This window comes from Semicossyphus pulcher, unplaced genomic scaffold (genome assembly GCF_022749685.1).
Source record: "Semicossyphus pulcher isolate SPU_LCO1_2020_fin unplaced genomic scaffold, fSemPul1.0.p SCAF_19, whole genome shotgun sequence".
Lineage (NCBI taxonomy): Eukaryota > Metazoa > Chordata > Actinopteri > Labriformes > Labridae > Semicossyphus > Semicossyphus pulcher.
The window spans coordinates 21,048,041-21,065,340 of record NW_027211692.1 but is presented as its reverse complement, the minus strand read 5'-3'; the positions used below and the strand labels follow the sequence as shown (position 1 = coordinate 21,065,340).

Here is a 17,300-nt window from a genome sequence, read left to right as displayed (position 1 = left end):
AGAGGTAAGTTGTCATTTCTTGGTAATAAAATGAACAGATTATGTAAAAATGGAAATCACTAAGTACCTTTCTAGTTATTTACAAAAAAAAAATTTCCAGTGTAGTACTGGAGATAGCGAAGGGATCCTATCAAACTGAAAAGTTTCCCTCTTTAATGAACTTTACTAATATTGACAATTTTATTAAAACCTACAGAAGCTGAGCAGAAAATGAAAAGTTGATTACAGAGACAACTTCCTGGGGTTTGGTGGATTTCCCTTTTATTTTTTATTTTTACCTTGCGCCTGCACATGACTGCACATACCAACGTTTAGTTCATTACTGCACGTAATTGATTTCTCGCAGAACTCATCAGTATCAGGCGTCTCATGTGCCTGAGATGGATCACGAGGGCTCGATCACACTGTCACGGATACACTTACAAGTGAATCACTTATCAACTATTCCAGATATAGATCTGAATAAAGCACTTTTTTTTTTAGATTTCTGCTTTCTGCGTGACAATTTCTAGTTAGTGTTATTTCCTATAATGATAGTTGCAAATAGCTGCTGCCAGCCATATTGTTTTAAATGTCATTTGATTTCATTACTACCTATTTGTGTGCAGTTTCTTGTAACCAAGCAGAGGCCCCTCAGTGTGCTGAAGGGTTCAGGTGTTGGTTGCTCCCTGCTGACTGAGAGACAAGAGCAGACAAGTGCAGTCAGACATCAACACAGTGCAGACCCGCTCTCAGGGGACACGGCATGATTTTGGAACAGTAGCGGTGCAGAAAAACTGTACAAGTTACCACATGCCGCTGCTAATTAACTCCTGGCCTGTGGCAATTTATATTCAACGGCTGACCTTTGTGCTGACTGATGCACTGAATTTTATTTACAGGAGGAAAGAGCAAAGGACAGAGAAATTAAATGGTGGGATGTTTTTTTTAAACTATTTGATGTAGGTGTGTTTTTGTTTGTGCATGTCTGGTGGTCTTTGCTCTTGAGAAACACATTTAGAACCACACTTAATTTAATATGCCATTAAAAAGATCTTAATGCTTTAGTATTTACTAAAATTCACTGTCCTCATCTGTGTTATATATGAAATAAAGATGAATATTTCCTCAGTCACAGTAATTCAGCATCCTGTTTTTGCACTGCTGAATCTGTTGTCAAGTTACCTCACACAGCACATCTCCCTTGAGAGCAGGTAAAGGCACCTGTCACACTTTGCTGCTTCTTTTGCTGTCTGACACGACGAGAGACTCTTTTCCTTGCCACATAACATGGATATCAGTCGCTTTTTGCTTGGATTATGTGCCTTTTTCTACTTTTACACATCTGTTCCAGCAGAGTCGACATGCAAGCTGAAGGCAAAGTTCAACCTGAGCGGCTACAAGAATGTAGAGAAGAAGAAGGTTGTTATTGGGGGGATGTTTCCTGTACACAAGCGTATTGCCTCCAGTGATGGCAACACTTCAAGGGTGCCAGTCTCCTCTGGGTGTGAGGGGTGAGTTGAGCAATCAACATGTTGACAATATGACATAAATCTCTTTGTATAGTCACTTTGTTACTGTGTTGGCTTAGGTTCTGTTAGTTTAAGCTGTTGTTAAAACATATTACTCTAATCACAGGTAATGTCAAGTCTATTGAAGGTAAATTATTTAATATCATGGCTACTGAACAGTAGAATATTTTCCTTTATTTATTCCTTTATTAACCAATGTTTCAACTGAACAGCGTGGCCCTGAGATCTCCGACCTTGTGATTTTACTGCCGAAATCAAGACGGAGCAGGGCAGCACCCCTGGGGCCAATTAGCATTAGCTCAAAATATTATGGAGGCAGGCCTTTACAGTGTAGTATGCAACCATTATCAGCATGTCTTTGAACTGTTTTTTTGTGGCTAATTTAAGTAACAACATAGAAATAAATAGTCTGTCCGTATGTTGCAGCTGTCAAGTATTTAAATTTTGCACATTTACAGAATGAAGAACTGTTTTTCTGTCTTTCTGATCTGAAATTGACAAACTAAATTCACAAGAGCTTTTGAATAGTGTGTTTACGCCATGAAAGACAAAAGATTTTATCCATCACCCATCCTCCTCCAGGTTTAACTTTCGTACCTTTCGCTGGACGCAGACCATGCTGTTTGCCATTAATGAAATTAACAGGAGGAACGACCTGCTGCCCAACACAGACCTAGGCTACGTTATCTACGACTCCTGCTTCACCATCTCCAAAGCTGTGGAGGGCACCCTCACCTACCTGACGGGGCAAGACGAGGCAGTACCCAACTATCGCTGTGGGACTGGAGCGCCTCTGGCTGCTCTAGTGGGCGCTGGGGGATCTGATCTCTCAATCGCTACTGCGAGGATACTTGGTCTCTATCACTTCCCACAGGTAGGCTGATGGTGGGTTATACTGTATGAAGGTCAAGAAGGACAAAGAAACAGGACAAAACTCTTCTCCTCTGTAATCAGGTCAGCTATTCTTCAACCTGCTCCGCCCTGGATAGCAAGTTCCAGTTCCCCACCTTCCTCAGGACCATTCCCAATGACAAGCACCAGTCTACAGCTATTGCCAAGCTGGTGCTACACTTCGGCTGGACATGGGTGGGCACCATAGCTGCTGATGATGATTACGGCAAGTACGGCATTAAAGACTTCAAGGAGCAGGTGGAGGAAGCTGGTGTCTGCATCTCCTTCTCTGAGACCCTGCCCAAGGTGAACAGTTATTTCCCACCTGTTATTGTCTTTTGTAGAGATATATTGATGTTCATTCAATGCTTTTATGAACACCAGGTTAGTTCCCCAGAGGACATTCAGCGTATTGTTCAGACTGTAGTTGAAGCTACGGCCAAGATCATCGTGGTCTTCTCCTCAGATGTTGACCTCAGTCCTCTTATCCTTGAGCTGCTCCGTCACAATGTTACCAACCGCACCTGGATCGCCAGCGAGGCCTGGGTGACCTCCGCTCTCATCAATCAGCCAGGGGTGAGTGTTCATTACTAGCCTATAAAAACACTGACTGATGTTTGAACTGAAAGTCACAATTCTAGCTGAGGTTGATAATGTGCATGTATTTATGCAGGTGAGCTCAGTGCTGGGTGGCACCCTGGGCTTCGGGGTAAAAAGGGCAAATATACCAGGCCTTCAGCGCCATCTATTGGATCTGGACCCATATGATGACCTGCTCACTGAGGAATTCTGGGAGTCGGTGGGTTAATTAAGCTGAGTAATTCTGGGATCTATTAGCACTTCAAAATCTGACTAAAATGCTGATAGAAGTCATGCATCTAGACCACCTGTGACTTAAAACACAGGAGTCTAGAAGAAACATTCTATGGCAACATAAAAAGTCACACTGATGTCACACAAACCCAGAGAAAATAAAGTTTGTGACCTTGCATGTGTCTTCTAGTTGTTTAACTGCACATTGAACTATGGCAAAGCCGTGAGGCAGGCCAAGGAGAGGGCAGAGGAGCTTAACAGCACACTGTCCAGAGCAGTGAGGGGGGTCCCTGATGGGCTGTGCACAGGGCGTGAGTCTATGGCAGAGCTGAATAACACCTACTCTGATGTTTCCCAGTTACGGATAACTTACAGGTCAGTTCACACTGCTCTTGTGCTGCTGCTCATTCTGGAGCAGCAGAACTGAAACCACATAGAAATATGACTTCACGTTTACTCTGATGTTGATGTTTCCTCACAGTGTGTATAAAGCTGTGTACGCTGTGGCCCACGCATTGCACAACCTGGAGCACTGTGAAGCAGGACAGGGGCCATTCAATGGGAGGAACGAATGTGCTGACATCACCAACTTTGAGCCGTGGCAGGTAAGTTCGTGCATGTGTGTTTGTGTGAGTACAACAGATTTATGTACATGTATGTGGCTGTGATGTGCCTCTGTCTCCCTCTTCCTCAGCTGATGTATTACCTGAAGAACGTGCATTTCAAAGTGCCACACACAGATGAAGAGATCTACTTCAACGACGGGGATGTAGAAGCCTTTTATGACATCATTAACTGGCAGATCAATAGTAATGGGGAGATATTGTATGTCACTGTAGGGCGCTACAATGGCTCAGCAGCCCCAGAGGACAGGATGACCATAATGAATGACTCCATTGTGTGGAATAATGAAGTTCTGGAGGTCAGCAGTATTTGATTAAGATGAACTACATACTCATCGAGATTATTATTCAAAGAGTATATCTGTACTTGTCAATGTGTGTTTGCATGTGTGGGATATGCACGTTTGTCTGTCTAAATATTTGTATTTTTGTGTGTTGCAGCCTCCTCGGTCAGTGTGCAGTGAGAACTGCCAGCCGGGCACCAGGAAGGGAATCAGGCAGGGAGAGCCAGTCTGCTGCTTTGACTGTATCCCCTGTGCTGATGGAGAGATCAGCAACACAACTAGTCAGTAGAAAGCTTTAAAAAATAATCTTATAGACGTCTTCTTAGTTTTATTTAGTAGTCAAGTAAGAGTTGAAACAACTTCCTCTCCCTCTGACAGATGCTCGTGAATGTGTCCTGTGCAGTGGTGATGACTGGTCCAATGAGGCTCATGATGCCTGTGTACCAAAAATCATTGAGTTCCTGGCCTTTGGAGAGCCCTTGGGGATCACTCTCATCGTCATCTCGGCCTTCGGAGCTCTTGTCACGATCGCTGTCGGGGTGAGACCTGCGCAAGGGAAATCATTCCTTATGATGACTCAAACAGATCCCTTCTCGTGGAGACTAAGGAGGTAACATGTCAAATGGTATGTTTGGCTGCTCTTTGTTTTGCAGGTAGTGTTTGTTGTGAACATTGGCACGCCTCTGGTGAAAGCCAATGATGCTCTGTTAAGTTTCTCGCTGCTCTTCTCGCTGGTGGTGACCTTCCTCTGCTCCATCGTCTTCCTCGGAGAACCTCAGCACTGGAGCTGCATGACCAGCCAAGTAGGCCTGGCTCTGGGCTTTGCTCTCTGCCTTTCCTCTCTCATGGGTGGGTAAACAGTCAGAAAGGTATTCTCCCTTTTTACTGTACTGTTTTGTGTGTATGTGTGTACACTGAACACCTGTAGTGCATAGTAAGCTTGTGACTGTACTATCTCTGGGAAATGCTTCTTTCACAAATTTAGATCAAGACAGACGATATTGGAAAATCATGAAATATATTTGCAGCATTAATGCACAATGTTCTGTTGTGTTTTTAACTCAGGTAAGGCTGCTGTATTGATGCTGAGAGCTCAGGCTCTGAAAGCAGCCCGTGCCAGAAGCAAAGCAGCTGCCAAAGCTGCAAAAGCTGCAGCTGAAGCAGCAGCCGACAGCGGAAATACAGTCATTGTAACCAACACAATCAACAATAATGATGCCAATGCTTTTGCCAACTCTGAAATTGACACTCTCACGCGTGCCCACCAGAGGGCGATAGCTGCTTTTGCAACATTAATACAGGTAAAAACAAGGGGGAAAAACTTGCATCTTAACTTGACCTCTTAATCCTGATCCTGTTATGATATTTCACTTGTCATCATTCCTCTGCCCAGGCTATAGCATGCACAGTGTGGCTCATTATCCTCCCCCCACATCCAGTCAAGAACACCTCTGCCCAGAATATAAAGATCATCCTCGAGTGTGATGAAGGCTCTGTGGTCTTCATTTGTTGCATCTTTGCCTATGACATCCTGCTGGCTCTGCTGGCCTTCATCTTCGCCTTCATAGCCCGCAAACTGGAAGACCACTTCAGGTAGAAAAAACAAATTCTAAACCTGGATCCGTGACAAAAAAACAAACAAACAAAACAGCACAACATTTATCTCGTTCCATTGTCAATTTCCTCTGAACAGTCAGACCCCTCATCAGACACCTGACATATAAATATACATCATAATAAGATAAAACAGACAAAGGACCCAAAATAATGGCATTGGACCCAGGATCCCAGGATCCCAGGGTCTGGGTAGAACCATAAAGACCTTGGACATGCAATAAGGGCTGCAATTGTTAGACAACTTTGTTGTGATAAACAAAATCATAAATCACTTAATTGTTTTTTTTCTTTTATGGGGACGAAAGTATAACTTTTTTTTTTACTTTACTGTACTAAAAGGCTTAACATAGCCTAATGTCAACTTTTTCTAACTTGTTGATGTAACTGTTAAACGAATCAAGTACAAATATGCATACATGTATACAGTGCATATTAAGTAATCCCAGCAACAAACAAAAACTGGTACTAACCTTTGAAATTTGACCCTTTAGAGGCATGATTTATTTTTGACTCTCTGTCTTCCAGTGAAGCGAAGTGTGTGACCTTCGGCATGCTGGTCTTCTTCATTGTTTGGATCTCCTTTGTCCCGGCTTACCTCAGCACACGTGGCAAGTTCATGGTTGCTGTCCAGATTTTTGCCATCCTGGCATCCAGCTTTGGCCTGCTGACGTGCATCTTTCTGCCCAAGTGTTACGTTCTTTTGGTCAAACCTGAACGCAACACAGAGGAGATGATGAGGCCCCGCGCCAAACCACGTGACGGGACCTTGACTGGGACCTCAGCCTCACTTGCTACAACTGCTACCGAGGTCACTGCTACGATCGCATCCACTGCTATTGATGATTAGTGGAGCAGTACGAAGAACCAAACTGAGCCACAAAAATGATATTGTAAAAATATGTAGGAGGCAGATGGGCTACTTCTTTATTGGGAATCTGGTCCAGCTGATTAGCTTTCCTCTTGATGTTATTCTTTTATATTTTACTGTCAGCATGTGTAGCCTGTAATTAATAAAGAATAAATGATTTAAAAAATACATTGATGTCAATAAGCAATAACTATGTGGAAAGAAAACTTCTACCTCTCAAAAATGCATTTTTAAAAAGATAACTTCTTCAAGCTCTTTTACCTTCACTTGCTTTGCTATGAAGTTTATAAATTCTTCTCAAACATATTCTAATAACTTCAGAATTTTACTGTCAAAGCTGTTGTTATGTCAGTTGTGGTAGTGGAATTAAAACATTTAGTTCACATATTGTACTGCTGCACTTTTTGTTGCAGTTCACATCTGTCAATTTTTAAATTAAAGGCATTTAGCTTAAGTTGTTCAAAATATTTGTATAAAATGTTTACACTGTAAACTTTACTTTGTATTTCCGTAATAATCCAGCAACATCATAAAAGCTTGTGTATTCTGTATTCTGTAAACATTGTTTTATTTTATTTATTTTCTTAAATTATCAAAATGCTATTGCCAAAATAACTTGCATGGTTCTATTTGTTCAAAGTAAGACAGGAGACATCCAGCAATCACAATCAATACAGAAAACATCACTGGATTTCAGAATCAACTTTTATGGTAGACCAGGTGTGCCATTGTAAAATTGTTCCTTTAAATAGTTTACATTTCCAAATAATATCAGAAATGTTACCATATCCATTTTTCTTTTTTAAGTAATAAATGTGTTCTGTTGGGGCAGCTGTGGCTTAGTGGTAGAGTCGGTTGTCTCTCAGTCGGAAGGTTGGGGTTTCGGGGGAGGAGGGTCTCCTGCTCGCCTCTCCGATGCCCCACTCCGGCCTCACCCCTCACTGCTATATACAATTTTTATAAAATACTATATTGTACGCTATATCATATTATATGCATTATATCATATTATATTATATCGTATGGCGGTAATATATCATTATATCGTCACATTATATTATTTGGTTGTTGCTTATGTTATATGGTTATACTATGTCATTATACTATATAATGTTTATGATTATTATCATACTACTCTATTAATACAATAACATTATACCTAGTTATTCATTTCTGTATTATTTTTGCCACAAATGCCATACCCCCCACCTGTGCAGGATCCTCAACACAAACTGAACCTCTCATAAATGGGAATAGATCTGATTGGCACTTAGGCCTTTGCCATTTGTGTGTGAAAGTGTGTGAATGGGTGAATGTGACATGTAGTGTAAAAGCAGCTTTGAGTGGCCGGAAGACTAGAAAGGCGCTATATAAGTACAGTCCATTTACCATTCATCTTATTTTGGTACTTCTACTTTCAAATACTGGTAAAAATTAATTCAAAATATTTAATTATATTTGAATTATTAGACTTAGACTTAGACTTAGACTCAACTTTATTGATCCCTTTGGGATGACTCCCTCTGGGAAATTATTATTCATTAAAAAGACATAAAGGAAGTTTGTAGTTAGATTGACAGCAATAAACATTGAAGAAAAAGATATCTTTATTTTAAAGGGAGAAAAACTGACATGTATTTTGTTTTTATCCTTTGTTTTTTTTTGTAAAGCACTTAACAAAAGACTCTGTTGACTGTCCCATAAATCATGGTGAGTTTGATTTAACCTCACATCGCAGTAGAGCGTGAAACGATATTTTGAGTAGTTTCATGCATTACATATTATTTATTATTATATTTATTTTTTAGGGCTTCTTTTGTATTTGCAGTAATGCTCATGCGCTCTTGGCTTTCCAGGAATCTGTGGATCTGTAAACTGAGGCCAGCCAAAGCTGTAGTTGTGGACAGTAATAAATTCTCCCAGTGACAGGGTGGTGAAGGAATGTGTTTATGATTTATTGCCAGGTGTCAAGAATGACAAGAGACAAAATGTGTGCTAAAGCATCAATGCTTGTCTGTGGGTTAATAATTTCATCACTTTGTTCAAATCAGAATGGTTCCTTACAGTATACTTTTCAATTTCCTCTGTCTTCATCTTTTTTTTGTTTCATATTGCATGTCAAAAAATCTCAGCTCAAAGCATCTCAAACATTTCACATGTCAGCACTGTCACACTGATTGCGATTATATTCCCACAATGTTAAAGCTTTTACACCACTTTTTTGTGCTTTATCCAAATGGTATGCCTGAATATGCGCTCTCTTTAAGTGTCCCTGGTGTGTGTTTGTCTGTTTATTGTACACATTTGTCCACAACAGTATCAAAACTTGATTTTCAGACAACAAAGTACAACAAATAGCAGCAGAGAGAGAGATGCTAACTGATGCTGATGCTGCTACAGGAAGTTATGGATATGTTTCACGTGAGGGCATCATACTTACGTTTTAGCAATGATGAGTACAGTAACAGCTTTCTATAATCATTGATTTAGCTTTTTTAGCCTTTATTTGTTCTTGAAAGTTAAATTGAGACCCAGGCTCCCCTTTACCCTGTAACCAGTAAAATCATATCTCTACCTTCATTTTTCAGGATCTGTATGTGGTATAATATTTTGCTACATTGTGGACCAAAACATACTTTAAATAATTATATTATTAATATATGCCTCAGTTGACTTTTTAAAGCTCTTTGTATGACAATTTTATATGTATTATATCAAAGCACAATATAATAACCTTGATAGATAATAAGTATATTTCACTCAGATGCATTTTTATGATGTGCCCAATTGTAATGTAATATAAATTAAGTTACGTCAACTGTGTTGTAATTGACTTTACTTTAAAAACATAGATGTAAAACATCTATTTATGGTCTCCACTATTAACAGGCGCCAGACACTGCTATTAACAATTTAAGAAGCTTTATTCATGGAATGTTATGTGCAGATTATATGAGACTAAATCGCCACCTGGCTCACGTTATGTGAAGAGCAACAATGGTCAAGCTTCAGCCTCCATAATATTGACTTTCATATTCCAAAAATTGTAAGAGTAAATAATCTCATGTCACTAAGTCCTTCCATTCTGCACTGCTTTAAAATATGACATAGCCTAATGTAAACAGCAACGCAGCGAACAAGGCACATCTACATCCGCTGGATGCCTGATCACCAAACCCGCGAGCACATTTCATCTGACCAATCACAGCCCGTTTTTTCAATTTGAATATGCATTTTGCGGGCCAATCATGCCTACATGTTAATTTGTGCCACGCGGGCGTTACTACTGTAGAGAGACAATTTTAAATGAGAAATAATGTCTTTTCCAAAGTTTGCTCTGTTTAGCTTCCTGCTACGGATTTGGTGAAGATGGACTTCTCAGACATAATAACAAGACAACACAGCGGAAAGAAATCCTGTCAGCTCCAGTTAAGATCCTCTCATTGATTCTCTCACCTCTTCATTGAGATATGACCAAAGGAATGCTTTCAAGAGAGAAGATCTCTGGAAGACCAGTCAGCGGAGAGAACAAGAAACAGCTGTGGCTATAAAAGTATGTTTACATTACATTTAAATTACATTCAGTTTAAAACAACATATAATTTAACTTAGAGTGAGACATAGTTTTGATATTTACAAATACACTTTTCCCATGTATAAATATATTTCTTCTAATACTGTGTTCACTGTAACATTTGTGTTTACAGGCTGTGCTGGAAACTGAGGATGAACAGAGGATGGAAGTGAGATCCACAGTGGTGCAATGGGTCGCGGGGGGGCTGTGATCACTGGTTCAAACCCCAGTTTGAGCAAAGTTGGCCTTTCTGTGCGGAGTTTGCATGTTGCATGTGTGGGTATTCTCCGGGGTCTCCAGCTTCCTCTCACAGTCCAAAGACATGCTTGTAAGGTTAATTGGTGACTCTAAATTGTCCATTGCGAAAGGTTGTCTGTCTCTATGTGCCAGCCCTGTGATTGACTGGCGACCAGTCCAGGGTATAGATAATAGATGCATGGATGGATTAACACAAAGCTTACATATTTATGTTCACATTGAGCGAATTATTGGTCACTGTAATCATTCCTGGGGTCCGTTTCACAAAGCAGGTTTATTGAAAACTCTGAGTCTGTTAACCCTGAAATGAGGGAAACTCTGAGTTTTCCGTTTCACAAAGGGAGGTAACTCAAAACAGAGAAAGAGGGGTAACCTAGCCTGTTTCACAGAGAGAGGTAACTTAAGCTCTCGGTCAGTTACCGTAGTAACAGACTCTATGAACCTAACCTGGTCGCGAGCAGGTTTCCTTCAGGAAACTCAGAGTTTCGCACCGTCTCCTCCCTCTAGCATATAAAACCCTCATTCGACTTCCTCATTCATTCAGCCCGTCTCACGCGTTTGAGCGGTTACAAATAAAATAAAAAAACGTTGCGTCTCTGTGCTGCTCTGACCGCTTTGCAAAAGTCTTTTATAATTATGATGAAAAAAATTAAAAGACAAAACTGTGTCAAAGTCATCATTTTTAGATTTTCACCACCACTGCCCAGAGCACTAACACTTTTTTAAACTAACACATGCAGTTTAATCAACATGAATTATAATGTATGTGAAGTCATGTTAGGGGTAAAGCTAATGCACATTAAAACAGCCACTGAATGATATTTCATCTGTTAAATATTTAAAATATGATTGAACTGCTTCCATGTATGTTTTTCTCCCGCTGGATTGCTCCTAAAGTAATTTAAATTTCAGCTTCCGGTCGTGATTAAATATTAAATAAAGAGACCAGTTCATACTCGCGCATTTACTCGAGCAGCAATTTCTTCCCGCGTCGCTTCTCTCTCTTTTGCAGCTGCAGCCGTGTTACTTTATTTTTCTAAAAACTTGCTCGTATTCGCTGAACGTCCGCATGAAGATTTCGAGCTCCACTGGTGTGACGTAGGAGGACCTCTTTTTGTGTACCGTTGCCATGGTGAATCGTGGTATCGGGGCTCCATTAATGCTGGCTTTTTACAGTCAGCGTGCACGTACTTAACTCCGGCTGAGAGTTGATTGAACTAACTCTGATCAGCTGTTCTGGAACCGAAAACTCAGAGTTTCCTATCTCAGAGTAGATCAACTCAGAGTTCAGGGTTAGACTCAGAGTTTGTTGAACCTTCTTTGTGAAACGGACCCCTGATATCCAAGCCTGTCTTAATGATCTTCCTTTCTTATGCAATTACAATAAATGAAATAGGGCTGTCATTTTGTCCAAAAATCAAGTCCGAACAAAGTTGACATTACGCACCAAATTTGAATGAAGTTTAAAACTCAAAATACGTCAAAAGCACTGCCTCTGAGATGTTTTGGTTTCATGACGCTGTCTGCTCAGGATGACCTTACTTGCCACTGTCTTCCATTTTCATAACAAACAACAAAATGATTCATGTACTGTTAGGTCAACAGGGCAAGCAAGAGGACAAGCTTTGAATTTTTGGAGTGGGCTCTGCTGGAGGAGCTGATTATACACAGCTATTCTGAAAGCAAAATACATCTACATTCAACATCTACTACCCTTATCATGAATTGACTGTATGTAAATGAAAATTTGACAAAATGCAAACCACAGTAGGTATGGCAACATTTACTGTGTTAATGTAACTCTGCACTGTATCTGCACTGCCTTGACCTGTGACTGTAGTTAAGCAGCTATCCTAATAATGACAAACACCAGTAGAACTGTCAGTAATAATTACATTACTTGAACAGTATCTAACATATAAAGAGAAAGAAGTGTACCACTGAAGCCTTGTGTGTGTGTTTGTGGGTGTGCCTGTGCACACAGTGTGGGTATGTTTGCGTTGTACACTGTATCAGTTTGCGACTTGGTAGGAGTTCAGGATAAAGGACTTGAATGACCAGTTTTGTCCATGCTAGAATTTCTCACTTAGTGATGACATTACAGAGAAGTCCGATTGAATTCACCTTGTGTGACGAATCTCAGGCAACGAGCTTGCGTGACAAAAGGTCATCCAGTCAAAGTGCTGTGTGCAGGCCTATGTGTGTGTGTGTGTGTGCCGTGCCAAATGTGCCATATGCTGTTTACCCCAAAAGACCTACAGTCCAACATACTGCACATAGCCTAAATGATCATTTAAAACTGGAAAGGTCTGAGGCATGCAAACTCCTGTCAACAAACAAATGGAAATTATGGATAAAATCTCTATCTCCCTGAAATTTCACATCATGGTGAATTTTTAATTTCATTTTAAATTTGCTGGAAACTAAATTAAGAAAATACAATTTTTGTTTTCTACTTATTTAATAGACCTGCAGCTCAAGGAACCGATACTAAATTCCTCCTGAGCAGTCCTGCCTTACTGCAAAACTGATGACATTCCTACAACTGGGGACATACATATTGTAAGTTGTCGCTATTATTACATTGTCTTAATAGACCCTGCACTGCATTGCATTTCCAATACCAAACACCTGCTGACTGCAGACAGAGACGTCTTTCCTCAATCTTTTAAGTCCTACAGTCAGCACTGACCCAAACCTTTCCCCCCAGGCCCCTGAGACAAGACTTGTGAGCCATCAGGGTCTCATTACCCAGCTAAATAATTCAGGGCTGACACTCCATCGCTGATCTATTAACTTGACCTCTGAAGACGACAGTCTCTGGGTTTCTGCTTCGATATCAGGATTATCCTCAGACCACACAACCTGACCACAAAGAGCAATTAAATAAACATGTACACACACGACACTAACAACATTAGTTGGAATACTATGTTAAATAAAAAGCTCTGTTAATGACACACACACAAACACATACTGACACTTTGTTCTACTCTTTACTGCATTTAGGAGAGTTAATGCAAGTCCTCTTTATAAACCTGATGTAATGTTAAAAACCTGACCTCATGGTTTTAAACAGACAACCAAGAAAGCCATAAGCAACAAAATCCTCCTGATGTTTTCTTTCTGTATAACAAAATGTAATGTGTGCTTACTTAAGTTTAACCAACCAATGTCAACAAATAATATCATGACATTCACCCATGAATCAAGCTTAAACATTTAGCTGCACAGAGCTAAGATTCATTAGAAAGCTTGGTAAATGCATGCATGGTGCATTGGTGTGTCTTTGGGTGTTCAAAACATTAGTATGTCTGCCTGCTCCATTAAGGGGAACAAAAATGTTAAAGTGGGCCAGGAAGTGCATCACAATACAAAAGCTCCACTCGAAATGTTTTAACTCTTCCGCTTCCCTCGGTAGTGACTGATAAGTCAGACAAAACATAAAGCAGCAGCTCTAGACTTGAAAATTGTATCCTCGAAAAAATGAAATGATAAGTTTCTCCTCCGTCATTGATGACAAAGTTGATATTGAAAGTCATTGCCACTTCTTAAATCTGGTTGGTCAGTTAGGGAGAAGTGACGTTGACAAGTGTGGCGGAGTTACAGAAGTTGAACTATTTTCAACTGAGAGCGCTGTGAGCATAGCGACAAAAAACACCGAGGGTGTTTTGGCGCTAAGAATGCTGAGTGCTAAAAATGCTGAACTGCATTGTTTTGTTTTTCTCAAGAAAACAAGTACTGCCAACGCAAAAGATGTTTTAAGTGGACACAGGCCCTTAATCTGCCTGCGGATACAGCGAATTCAGCCAAAAATATAAGTCCAAGAAGATTAGTTTAAAACCAAAAGCCTGATGGTTATAACGGCAGGAACCTTTTGACTGACTTTCTTTGCAGTGAAACATTTAACAGTTGTATTATTAAAACATTCTTCACTGTATTTGATAATGAAATTCAAACTCTTCTTGAAATGTTTTAAATTAACACACAGCTCTTTGTTTCACCTCCAACAAAGGTCGCTCTTCTCTTTTTGTTTCGTCAAATGAGCCAGTACTTCACTCAGCCTGCTGTCTCTTTTTTTTATTATAACACACAGACTTTGAAACTCTCTGTGTATTAAACTTAACTTGTCTTAAGCCAGGTGATAAAGGGCCCCATCAGCTTTCTGCTCTTCTGCTGTAGCAACCTGACATGAATAAGCATCTCGTCAGCGTGTAATCCTTCTCCACCACACAAACGATGATTGAATCCATAAGTCTCCTGAGTCCTTCCACTCATCCTCAATCAAAATGCTGCAAACAAATAAAGTTGTATGTGGTTGTGCAATTCAGCGGTTGGAAAAAAGTCTGCTTGAAGTTGCTGGGAGGGAAACCGTAATGACCCTTTGGTGGTTGAGTGTTTTGAACTTTGAACTTCTAACAGAACAAACACACAAATGGAAACCTAGTGAAACACAAAACCTCACACCAAATTGCTACACGGGATTTCACAAGGAAATATACATTCAAGGAAGTCAGCAGTACTGTATTTTTATATACGACAGTAATGTTTAGGCAAAGGTGGAAACCTAGAATACTACAAATGATTAACATAGTGTCTGTTTTCACATATTTTCACTTGTTGCAGTCAAACATCTGTGTTTTTACATTGTTCTGCCTGGTGTAAATTAGAGTGTTGCACACATACCAGCCTGCACGGTGTCATTAAGACTATGCAATGGTCCGGGAGGTGTGCACTGAAACTAACCCTGAAGATTCAAAGAAACAATCTGTGTGTGACGCTGATCATGAGGAGTGTTGGGATATTGTTAATAACTCTGCTTTAGACAGTTTCCACTGTATTTGTTCCCTGATTCCACGATCAAATGCATCTTTATTTTAAATGTAATTTCACTTCACTACTTACTTTTTGCAGTTTGTTTGTCCGTGTGCTTTGTACATCTGCACTTAGTGTTTGCAATATAATTTCTACTATGTTGTTTGAGAACTTGTATCTGTGTACACCTAATATATACACAGAGTGTGTGTCTCTGTGCGTGTGAGTGCAATTGTGTGTGAGTGTATACACATTGTCGACACCCTGGCATGTTTGGCTCCCTCCTTTTAGGCCAGGGTAGGCAGTGACGAGACAAGGAAACCAGGATCCTGTTTCAGGCTGGATGAGGCTATAAGAGACCAGAGAGCACACTGCACTGACAGAAAGACACAGAAAGGAAATACACAGACCGACAGAAAGAGGAGAATAAGCCTTGTGACTAAAAGATAAGAACTGGGTTTGAGCATTATTCAGGCAGCAAATGTAAAGAGTTTGAGAGCTACAGAAGATGGCCAAAAATTAAGGAGACAAGGGTCCGAATGAACAAGCTTTCCTTAGTCATGCATCACTCCCTGAGGCGAGCCTGATTAATCAGAGAAGGACACGAGGAAGGACTTTGAACCATTTGGAAAACTAAATCTCCTTATCTTCACCTTGGTCTCTGAACTCCGCCCTTGAGGGGAGGGGGCACCCTCTGGGGCCATGTTAGCGGCCCGCAGCAGCGGAGGGGGCGTTGGAGGGCCCAGCGGTGGACACCAGCCACACCACGTGCACCGCAGACAATCAGTGGCCTCTCTCAGTGGGACAAAAGCCCACCGCAGCAACTCCCAGGATGCCAAGCGCAGTTCCTCATCCGGGAAGCAGGGGGCGCAGCACAGGAAGGCTGCGCTAATGAGAGAGATGGAGACCAACTGGTACCTGAAAATGTTCGGACTGGGTAAAGAGGACACAGTTGCAACTAAGACTGGCATGCCCTACAGGTCAGTTAAGCCTTGTGAGTGTGTGAGTGTATGTGTGTGAGAGGGAGCGTCCATAGCACCTACACAGACATATTAGACACAGTGCAAACAGATTTAAGGCCTCATATTTCGTGCTGAGCTTCTTGATGATTTACAAATTAACTTGGTTCAACATACTACTCCATCTCAGAAGTGCTTTTTAACTCCTGAACAAACACAAATACGCACCCACCCACACACACACACACACACACACACACACACACACACACACACACACACACACACACACACACACGTATTAAAGGCTTTTTACTTCTCTACAAATCATTAGCACTGCGCTCAGCAAATTGGTGTGTGCAACAAACAGTGAATACACATGGTTTGTTCGTGTACACTGGCAGATTATTAAAGTATTTTTAGGCTGGACTCTCAGTGCTATCCGATGACAAGTGGTTCCCCTTTGTGTGTCACAGGAGTCACGCTGGTCATAACGACTCCTGGCTTAGAGTTGTGTTACCTGACCTAGCTGTAATGCTAATAGCCAGCATCTGTCTTGCTGCATTAGACTAGTGTTGACATCTTTTAACACCATGGTGACAAAACATATGAAGGCTGCAGGGAGAGTTTTGATTCTCGTGTGTGACTGATGCCAGAAAGCACCAATGGAGTTGCTTTCCAGGCTGTGACATGTGACTCTATTTCCACTTTTGGAAGTTACAATATTAGTGTAGCAAGTGGTGATCCTGTTTTCCCATCGCTCCCTTTCTCTGTGCCCTCTCAATTTTCTCACACATGGATATTTTCAGTACTAGGTTACCCACCCCCCCTTTCCATGTCATGTCTTCCCTCTTGTCGCTCTACTCTCCTTTCTTGTCGTTAAATGCCTAATCCGTCTGTGTCCCATTCCAATCATGCAAGCCTAAAGCTCCACATTCATCAGTTTGTACTCTAGCCTTTCTCCTTTCCTCTTATCTCCTCTCCTTTTCACCCCGCCTTTATTCTTCAGTACCCCTGCTGGTTTTGGCTCTGTTCACTCTCTAATTTAGAAAAAACAAAGCAGAGACAAAAGGCAGAGATGATTAAC

General features: G+C 40.9%; 1 protein-coding gene across 1 annotated transcript; it reads left to right on the top strand.

The window, feature by feature from the left end:
- Positions 1-1,269: 1,269 nt before the first annotated feature.
- On the top strand, positions 1,270-6,586 carry vmn2r1 (vomeronasal 2, receptor 1). The gene is made up of 14 exons (XM_069668972.1): positions 1,270-1,493; positions 2,094-2,385; positions 2,466-2,708; positions 2,787-2,978; positions 3,076-3,201; positions 3,406-3,590; positions 3,697-3,820; positions 3,910-4,137; positions 4,280-4,403; positions 4,501-4,661; positions 4,776-4,971; positions 5,188-5,423; positions 5,516-5,715; positions 6,265-6,586. Exons 1-14 carry the CDS (start codon positions 1,270-1,272, stop codon positions 6,584-6,586), a joined length of 2,853 nt encoding a protein of 950 aa, XP_069525073.1.
- The last annotated feature ends 10,714 nt before the right edge of the window (positions 6,587-17,300 follow it).

Excerpts from the sequence above, each read along its gene's own strand:
- vmn2r1 (XM_069668972.1), top strand. The coding sequence starts at position 1,270 with ATGGATATCAGTCGCTTTTTGCTTGGATTATGTGCCTTTTTCTACTTT. Across the intron at positions 2,709-2,786 it reads TCTCTGAGACCCTGCCCAAG|GTTAGTTCCCCAGAGGACAT; the intron begins GTGAACAGTTAT and ends TATGAACACCAG. Across the intron at positions 5,424-5,515 it reads CTTTTGCAACATTAATACAG|GCTATAGCATGCACAGTGTG; the intron begins GTAAAAACAAGG and ends TCCTCTGCCCAG.